The 10,586-nt window shown below is 37.5% G+C and overlaps 1 protein-coding gene across 1 annotated transcript; it reads left to right on the top strand.

The window, feature by feature from the left end:
* Positions 1–1,723: 1,723 nt before the first annotated feature.
* On the top strand, positions 1,724–2,656 carry LOC116599288 (olfactory receptor 8B3-like). The gene has a single exon (XM_032359086.1). It carries the CDS (start codon positions 1,724–1,726, stop codon positions 2,654–2,656), a length of 933 nt encoding a protein of 310 aa, XP_032214977.1.
* The last annotated feature ends 7,930 nt before the right edge of the window (positions 2,657–10,586 follow it).

The raw sequence follows: 10,586 nt of genomic DNA, 5'->3' as shown, positions 1-10,586 counted from the left end.
GAGGAAAAGAGTTTTGTACTGATAGCTGTGTGCTAAGCCAGTGGGATGTGTGTGTTGGGTAGGTGGCTATTGTGATTTCCAACCCAAACTGCAGTCTCTGTTTTCTCTCACCTTGTGCAGCTAAACTATGCCATGTTCTGTGTCCCCTCACCTGTACATACAGTACAAGAGCTAGTTTTATGGGTAGCTCCTAAACAACTTGAGGCTTTGGATGTATGGTACACCTCTTTTCTTTTCCAGGGAGTAGCTAGGAACTGTAGGATTTTTGTTCCAATCACATGTGCTATGCCAACATAGGTATTATGACAAGAGGTTATCTTGAATTTTCCTAACAGCTTCAATATGTCTGGTTTCAGGCATGCACTGGGTGCCTGACCGTCTTAGCCAGTTTCTAGATTTCTTATAAAGGGAATCAGTATGCAAATTGTTTTTGAATTAGTGTGTCATGTAGAAAAGTAGAGATTAAGGCTTCCTCCTCCACCATTTTGCAGAATGGGGAATGGGTCTTGGCTATTCCTTGAGGAGAGGTATGATCCCTACAGGGAAGGGAAAAATTGATCAAATTGTTGAATCCCTAAGGAACTGAAGACAGATTATGGTCCAGGGTGTTTATAGAATCCCCACAGTTTCTGATTACACTTAGAGATTTTCCTTGGGGAAGACACTGAGCAAGATTCTGCCTTGTTTACAACCAAGTACATTATATAATCACACTCACATTATATCTTCTGTGACTTAACAAGTGGCAAAACTGATAATAGTAAAGACTGTTTTTGTCTACTGTTTAAGGGAACTCAAAGTCATAATCAGAAATTATGATCTACAGTTCTAAAAGATTTTCTAGCGTATATCAGCAATTAAGTGTTGGCTGCGTTTTCTTTGAGTTAAAGGAACCAAATTTCACAGTCTGAAATTGTCCTTCCATGACAATGGGAGTAATAATGATAAGGAAGCACCAAAGTTTTCTGGCTTAAGGTGGGTGAACTTCTAAATTTCATTTTTATTCATGTCCTCCTTTTTTGAGATGGAAGTCTGAGGATCAAAGATATGTCACTTTCCCCAGTTTTGCAGTCCTGAGTCTCAAGTGAAATTGAGAAAAATCTGTCAGGAGCTGGGAGTGTTTAGAGATTTTGTAGGTGGTGGTCAAAGAATGCATTCTGTCGGTCATAAAGTTCCTCTCTGTGGGAAAACTCTTGCTACTACAGATTTGTGACTTTGATTCTGTGACATGGAGCAGTAACCTCCTGTAGACTGGTCCCTTGGTTTTGGATTAGAAACAATCTACTTGGTTTCCACCACACCAACTCCAATCTTCATTAAAAGCGGCTCCAGGTCTCAGTTTCCAGTTTTATTGCTGAAGAGAAGGCTCAAGTGAATGAAAGTGATTGAGGAGAGAAAGATAATTCTGTCCTGGTGCAAACTTCTCCCTTATCTTTTTTTTTTTTTTTTTCCAACAGTTAAGTTTACATTTGGCAGTATTTCCCTTTACTCTATAGGCTAAGTTTTGAAATTCTTTGTTACTTAGCTTACAGAGCCCAATAAGGAGCAGTCTGAGTCACTCAGTTTCATCATTGTGGTAAAAGAGTTTATGGGTCCAGGTTGGACTAGTCTTTTATCTTCCCTGTACATACACCACATTTGGGAGAGGAGATATGGTGGAAAAATCTGGGTTTTTCTCTTTCTAACTTTTTCCTTCTGTGCTCACAGATCCCCTTAGAGAAGAATGGCTCATGGAAATGCTTCCTTTGTGACTGAATTCATTCTGGCGGGGCTTACAGACCTTCCAGTTCTCCAGCTCCCCCTCTTCTGTCTCTTTCTAGTCATGTATGTGGTCACTGTGTTGGGAAATTTGGGATTGATAAATCTAATAGGGCTCAATTCACACCTGCACACCCCCATGTACTTTTTCCTCTTCAATTTGTCCTTCATAGACCTCTGTTATTCTTCTGTGTTTACACCCAAAATGCTGATTAACTTCACATCAAAGAAGAATATTATCTCCTACAGGGGATGCATGACCCAGCTTTACTTTTTCTGTTTTTTCGCTATTTCTGAAGCTTATGTACTGACATCAATGGCCTATGATCGCTATGTGGCCATCTGTAACCCACTCTTATATAATGTTGCCATGTCGCCTAAAGTGTGTTCCATCCTTATGCTTGGTTCATATTTGATGGCATTTTCAGGTGCCATGGCTCACACTGGATGCATGCTGAGACTGACCTTCTGTGATGCAAACACCATCAACCATTATTTGTGTGACATTCTCCCTCTGCTCCAGCTCTCCTGCACCAGCACCTATGTGAATGAGCTGGTGGTTTTCATTGTGTTGAGCATCAATGTGATTGTGCCCACTATTACCATTTTTGTCTCTTATGGTTTCATCCTATCTGGCATCCTGCACATGAGCTCCACTGAGGGCAGGTCGAAAGCCTTCAGCACGTGCAGCTCCCACATAATTGCTGTTTCTCTATTCTTTGGCTCCTGTGCTTTTATGTATCTTAAACCATCTACTGCTGGTTCTATGGATGAGGGGAAAATCTCTTCTATCTTTTACACCAATACAGTTCCCTTGATGAACCCCTTCATTTACAGCTTCAGAAACAAAGATGTTAAACTTGCCCTTAGGAAAATTCTGAGTAGGAAACAGTTTTGATAGGGAAGAATGTCTCTCTGCTGTTAGTTACACAGCAGGGAGGTTTTTTGTTTGTTTGTTTGTTTGTTTGTTTGTTGTGTGTGTGTGTGTATGTGTGTGTTTCAGCAGGGAGCTTTTATGTGTTTCAAGAAAATATTTTCAGGGGTAGCCTTCTTCGCCTATTTTTTTCTGAACATGGTCAAAGAGATTTGAGTCTTCTGTCTGTAATTACTAGGTCTTTTTTTTTTTTTTCATCATTTGCACAATGCCTTCACTTTTTTCCTGTTTATCAACAGGAATGTAATATCTGAGCTTAAAATTTTTTTCATTTAAACTTCTTTTTTCCAGAAAAAGATGAATAGTCTCTAAATTATTGAATTGAGCAACAACAGAGTTGACACTGTAGCACTGGGCTTGTTCTTAACTGCCACTTGCTATTAGAAGCACAAATCAGATAGTGTGATAGTATGTGTATACTCCTGTTTCTTTGCTCTGATTGGCAATAATATATCTGTTTTTTTTCTTAATTTATTTACTTTAGAGGGAGCTGGGAAAAGAGAGAGGAGGAGAGAATCCCAAGCAGACTCTGTGCTGAGCATGGAGACCAATATCAGGACTCAGATCAGGACCCTGAAATCACAATCTGAGCTGAAACTACGAGTTAGACACTTAACCACCTGCACCACCTAGGTGCCCCAAGAACATATCATTTTAAGTGGCAGAAATAGAAGTTTTAATAAAGACTATTATTTTTAATCTATTTTGCATCTGTAATCATTTTACAGGAGGCTTCTTTTGGCAGGGTTGGTTTTATTTTTAGACACTCAAAGTAGCACGTAGCTGATCAACAAAATGTATTTACTGTATGGATGAGAAAGTGAAGATCAGAGTAGTTAATAATTCACCCAAAGTCACACAGCTACACAATGACAAGTTCTAGAGTATCCTCTTAGTCTTCTGATTTCAACTCTACTGCTCTTTATGATATGCTTTGCTTTTACTTTATTATTTTGTTTCAATAAACAAGGACTATGAGAAAACACTTCTAGTTTGAAGGTTGTTTCTACATTGTTCCAGGATGACACATGAATTTCTCTCATGCTGGGTATTACGTTTTTATTTTTTGTTTAGGAAAACAAACAGGTTTTCCCTTCTTTTTTAGTACTGAGATACATAAGATTTATTTGTTTATTTACTTTTATTTTTAATTTAGACTCAATTAGCCAACATTAGTTTCAGATGTAGTGTTCAATAATTTATCAGTTGCATGTTATACCCAGTCCTCATAAAATCACATGCCTTCCTTAATGATTCATGAGATTTAAAATAGGAGTTTTCCCCTTATTCAGAATATATGACTTTATTCAAACAGATAAGCAGTAGTGAACATTAGCATCTATGCAATGAAAAATTTAAAAACATGGCTTTTGTATTTGGTTTTACTTAAATACCACTAAATTTAACAATATTAATTTTTTTGTTAATAAACCAAGTTTCCATATCTAGGTCATTGCTTCATTTCACTCTTTTCCTCTAATTAATTTTGACTTAGACCTGTTGTCAAAATATTAATTGAGATCTCAAAGGCTTGATCTGTATCTACATTTAGAATTCTTTTTTTAAAATTAATTTCCTGAGGTATAATAGGTTACAAATACTTCATCAAAATGAATGGAAAATTAAAAAAAAAAAGAATGGAAAATTGAACAGGGAATTAAAAGAAAATAAATAGTGAAGTGCCAGCTTCCCTCAGTAACAAATGAAGAAGCAGATGTGTTGTGTTCCTCCAGGAACCCAACCGGTTTCATGACCATAAATTTACTCTCATTTTAAAATAAAAATGTTTAAATAGCTCTTAAGCAGATTCTTCAGATAGAATATTTTAGAGTCAGTCAAATTAAACTTGCATTTTAAGAGATTTACTCATAGTAGCCACATCCCAGCTACCTGGTATATAAGAAGAAGCAATCCAAAGAGGAGAAAACTCCTATGTGAATGTGTTAAATATTGAGAATGCAGGGGCACCTGGGTAGCTCAGTGGGTTGAGCCTCTGTCTTTGGCTTGGGTCCCATTCTTAGGGTCCTGATATAGAGTCCCACATCTGCTTGGCAAGGAGCCTGCTTCCCCCCGCCCTCCTCTGCCTGCCTCTCTTCCTACTTGTGATCTCTCTATCAAATAAATAAATAAAATCTTTAAACAAAATATTGAGAATGCAAAGGTAAATTGGACATGGGTTCTAATTCATTGAGAAGGTGATGTTTAAAGTGAGTACTTAGAAAAAACCTTTTTTGTCTCTGACAGAGACAGAGAGCATGCAGGAGTACTAGTGTGGGAGGGGGAAGGGCAGAAGGAGAGAGAGAAGCAGACTCCCCACTGAGCAGGGAGCCTGTCCTGGTGCTTAATGCCAGGACCCTGAGATCTTGACCTGAGCCAAATATAGATGTTTAACAGACTGGGCCACCGAAGTGCTGCCCCTGAAAAGGTATCCTTTTAAGGAAGTTTACTGTCCAATGCAAAAGCTCCTAAGATGATACTTCTGGCATGTTTGAGAATACAGAAAGGACTACTGTATTAAATAGAAGGAATAATAGAGAGAGTTAAAGGAGCAGAGGACAGACATGTAACGAGGGACAAGATCATGGTGGAAATTATTGGTAATTGTGAAAGTTGCACTTTCACTGAGTGAAATGGAGTACTAGATTAAAACATAATACATAATATATACATACACATAAAGCATATATACAGTATAGACATAATACCCTATATATCACAACTATGACACTACCACCTTGATTTGAGAAACTATTGTCTCTGACTTGCATTGACACAAGACCCTCCTAATTAAATGCCTGCTTCATCCAATGCCTTCTACAGTTTATCTCCTAAAATCAGCCAGTACAATTTTTCTCCCCAAAAGATACCTTAGGCAAATAAAGAAACCCAGTGTTCTTTCCTTCCTTTATCATGAGTTATATTCTAGGCTGTTTAGAAAATCCATGATCTAACAAACATCAGAGGTAAAAGGTGTTTTCCTTTAAGTGGGTCATTGGTAAGACAGTCATACCCAAGTAAATTAAACTTCCCGTTACTGCAGTTCTCTTACAAAAACTCCTAACACTGTAGGATTTGCTAGGGCACATTTCTGAGTCCTGTTTTTCAGAAATGTAGTTGTTCATTGCCTTTCCTTATAGGATTTCCATTCTTTTGATCTGTTTTTAATACATCATAACTTCTAGTTGAAGCTTTCTTATTTATAATCAGACCTTCTTCACATGGGAAGGCACAAGGATGCCCCTGAAGGGAGCCCAGTATCTCCTTTTTAGTATAATAAGCAGTTATGGAGTTTTTTTGTTTTTGTTTTTTAAAGATTTTATTTGTCAGAGAGAGAGCACAAGCAGTGGGGTGGCAGGCAGAGGGCAAAGCAAGCCCCTCACTGAGCAAGGAACCTGATGCAGGACTCAATCCCAGGACCCTGAGCCAAAGACAGATGCTTAACTGACTGAGCCACCTAGGGGACTGTTTTACAGAATTTCTTAGCAAGAATTTAAACCTCAATTTATATAATTAATAATTTTCTGTTTATCTTAGATCCCTTTCCAAAATTCTGCATAATGAAATTTCCCTTCTCTTACCTAATTTGGTTAGTCTAGCAGTTTCAAAGATTATACAATATATTGGGAAGATTCTAAATAAGGGATAGAAAACTAAGAAGACACTTCAAGGAAACCTAAAATTAAAATTTCAAAAGGTATAATCCTAATGATGATCCATCAGATACTTAGTGCTTGGCAATCTGTTCCATCTCTCTTTTAGGAGTTACCGTGAAAAAGAAGTTACAAACACACACACACACACGGTAGCATGAGTTGTTGTTTTCTGCTTGGAGGCACTCTTTTTTTATGCAGTTTGAAACATTCAGTGTCTGATTCTTTTTTACTAATAGGACCCTTGCATGTTACAAAACGATGTTCCTCCTCTCTTCACCACATACATATAAGTAGTGTATGTGTAAATATATACTTATATGAGTTTATTTATCTGCACACAAACACAACTACACACAAATAATTTATAACATGATTTGACTATCTTGAGGCAATTGGGTTGATTTAAAGCTTAAAACAGTGAATTTACTTTAAAAAATAACAATTATATTCTATATTTAAACTGAAAAACACAATCCTGGCCCCTGGGTGGCTCAGTGGCTTAAGGCCTCTGCCTTCGGCTCTCGTCATGGTCCCGGGGTCCTGGGATCGAGCCCTGCATCAGCCTCTCTGCTCAGCAGGGAGCCTGCTTCTTCCTCTCTCTCTGCCTGCCTCTCTGCCTACTTGTGATTTCTATCTGTCAAATAAATAAATAAATAAATAAATAAAATCTTAAAAAACAAACAAACAAACACAATCCCTGTTCTAAATACCTTTTACAAACTCTTTGTAGGTGGCAGATTGTGTTGATGCTCTATCCAATAGGTATTACTCCTCCAAATAGTCTAATGACAGAAACTTCCTTTTCTTTGATAGAGGCTGAAAATGGGAGATTCTCATTTTTGTCAGTTTTCCTTGCAGCTGTGTTGGCCATGTGGCATAGCCATATGACTGCAAAGCCATTAAGGACGTAATCTATTGGCATCTGGAGATGATTTACTTCATACTACAAGGAGATAATGTGAAAGAATTCTTTTGCCTTGTTCCTCGCTTTCTTCTTTGGATATATTGGTGTTTAGATGTCATTCTTGGAGCTATGGTGACTGTTCCATGACCATGAGATACCAAGCCTGAGAAGGAAGGCCAACAAATGAGCATGGGGAAATGGAAGAGACCGAATTCTTGATGAGAATGATTAGTTGCTGAACCAAATCTAGAATGATCAAGTTTTAAGCTAGGTGAGAGAAACAAGCTCTTGTTTAAAATGGGTTTTTAATTGAGCATTCTGTAACTCGAAGCTAGAAACTTTCTAACTAGTAACATAGGTAGAAGGTTACCTTCCCAGGATATTAAATAAAAAATATGTTATTTATATAAATGACCATCGTTGTGAAATTCTTATTCCCTTTCGGAAAACATTGAGGAGAGAAACTGTAATTTATCATGAGGAGATAGTAAGTTTGTGCAGATTTAAACTTAAATTTTAACTATTATCTTTGGTTTCCCTGGACTATGATCTTTGTTTACTATACCCTATGGTCTTAGAAATATAAACATTCTCCAATATTTTTTTATTTTATTTCTGGAAATGCCAGAAGTTTGTATAACACTTAATGTGTGCAAAATACTTAATCAAAATAGTTCTTTCAAGTCTTCCTACTAAGTAGAACTCTGACTCAATTTTTTCTTTAATTTTATCCAAGAATTAAACATAATTTTGAGACTTACACTTTTATTACAAAATACTGATTGTCGAATATGTAATGGAAAACCACTGAAAGTTCTTAAACTAAGGAGGGACAGAGTTTTGCTTTCAAAGATTATTCTAGCAGCAGTGCACATGGCTGAATAAGAGGGACTATGTGGGAAAATGCTAGAATAGTAAGAGGTACTACAGTTTAGCAGTACAGTTCAGTTAAACTCAAAGAGCCTGTGTGGTGGCTGAGGGACAAGGATAGAAGTCACTATGGTCATAGGCATTGTTTCTTGGAAGGTGAGAAATGTGGAATGTTTCTGAAGATTTGCATCCAAATAACAACATGATTTTCAGAAATATTTATTGAATTTCTTCTCTATGCTCTCACTGATCTTAACCACAGGAGAAAAGTACTAAGCAAGATAGAAGAGATGTTTGTCCTTATAGAACTTACAGTTTATAGGGGAACATAGAAATTAAGGGGGAAAAAAGTCTGATGAGTATTATGATGTATTCATAAGGGTATAAATAATGACCACTGACATTTATTGACTATCATTATATGCCAGGCACTGTTCTAATGATATTATTAAAGAGAGAGAGGAAGATAAAGAGAGAGAAGGAGACAAATCAAGAAACAGACTCTTAACTATAGAGAACAAACTGTTGGTTCCTAGAGGCGAGGTGGGTGGGGGATGGGTGTATTAGGTGATAGGGATGAAGGAGTGCACCTGGCGTGTTGAACACCAGGTGTTGTATGGAAGTGTTGAATCCTTATATTGTAAACCTGAAACTATATGTAAACTGTAGTTTAACTAAGTGGAATTTAAATAAAAACTTTAAAAACATAAAGCAAAGATTTAATTAACACAACAACCTAATGAAAGAGATACTATTTTTGTCATCCTTATTATACAAAAATGAACCAGAGAAACAGAAGTTGACTAACTTGCCCAAGGTATTATTGGGAGTAAGAATGGAAGTAGGAAGATGGGCTTCATACACATAACCTCTACCTCCATTGCCCCTACTCTTTTCTATGATGAAAAGAAATTGAGAACTCCAGTTACTGAAGTGTTGCATAAAATGCTAATAAGTGGGTCAGGTAGAAATTTCCAGTAGGTGATTAAAAGTATAAATGTGAGAAGGAACATACAGAATTGAAAATTATTTTAGAGACATTCCAGGAGAGAGAATAACTGAGTTACTGCAATCTTTAAAAAATTTGAGACTAAGAAATAAGGAGTCCTTATTTCTTAGAGGCAGAACCCTTGCAGAAAAAAAGCCCACTGAGGATATGTGAACAGAGAAGGGATGAAACAACACTGTAGATTTCCATTCAGAGATAAAGGCAAGGGGAAGAAGGGACTTTACTTTGAATCTAGGGATGTATAATCCCTAAGGTGAAATGAAGATAAGTGAACTATTGAGTCCCTGAGGAACTAAAGACATGTCATGGGCCAGGGTACACAATCTCTTTATTTGTTTACACATAAAATCTGTTCCCTGTGGGAAGGGCTGAGCAAGCTTCTACCCTGTTTATAACCAAGTGTGTTATATCCTTAAACGCATTTTAAATCTATGTCCAATCAAGTAGTAAATGTGGTAATAATAAAGGCTTTATTTTTCTCTGCTTCTCAAGAGGACATAATCAGAAAGTATGATCAGAAGGATTTCAAGGGTATATCTGAATTTAAGGCAGGCTGAGTCCTATTAGAATCAAAGCCTCTGAGCCTGAAATTGCCTTTCCAGGACAGGGGTAAAGTTAAATTACCCCAGGAGAGGGGTAAATACCAAGGATAAGAGAGCTCTGAGGCTTTCTTACCTAAGGAGGCTGAGTGAGTATCTGAATTCCATTTATAAGAACACATTCCTGCTTTTGAGATGGAATTTCAGAGGTCTGAGCTATGCCACTTTCTTTCCCATTTTGTGCAGTATTGACATTCAGGTGAAGCTGGCAAGAGAATGTGTTTGAGGGAAATAAGACAATATTCAGAGATTAGGGGCACAGCGGATGCAGTATCTCCATCAGTAAGTTCCCTCTCTCTGGATGGAACTCTCACTCTTCCGGATTTATGGCTTTTACTCTGTGACATGGGGCAGTAACTTAACCTCCCCCAGACCCTGGTGCCTCATTTAGGTATCAAAGAGTACTTTTAATTCTCACTCCTTCAAGTGAAATCTGCATTTGAGGCCAGCACGGGGTTACTAAGGATTCTGCCTCTAATTTTCCTGGTAAGGAGAGGGTCAAGTGAATGAAGAAATGGTGAGAAGGATGATTCTGTTCTGGTCCCAGCTTCTCCCTTCTCCCTTGATTTTTGCAGGAGTCATGTTTCCAGAGACCAAGTTCAATGGACTTACCTCAATAGGTTAAATTTGTGATGCGCTTTGCTAAATTTAGTTTATAAAGGCTTTAATAAAGGGAGAATTAATTAGTGTCCCTCAGGATCATGATAGTGGTAAAGGCAGATTCTATGTGTCTAGGTTGGGCTAGTCTCAGGCACTTCCAGTGTACACACTCGCCTTAGTACAAGATCTTGCAAGGAGAGCTGAGTTGTTTCCTTATGTAACCCTGTTTTTCTGTGCTCACAGATTGCCTTAGAGAAGA

The sequence above is a fragment of the Mustela erminea genome, chromosome 9, assembly GCF_009829155.1.
Source record: "Mustela erminea isolate mMusErm1 chromosome 9, mMusErm1.Pri, whole genome shotgun sequence".
NCBI classification, from domain to species: domain Eukaryota; kingdom Metazoa; phylum Chordata; class Mammalia; order Carnivora; family Mustelidae; genus Mustela; species Mustela erminea.
Note: the sequence above shows the minus strand (reverse complement) of the source record. Positions and strands in the feature narration are given on the sequence as shown.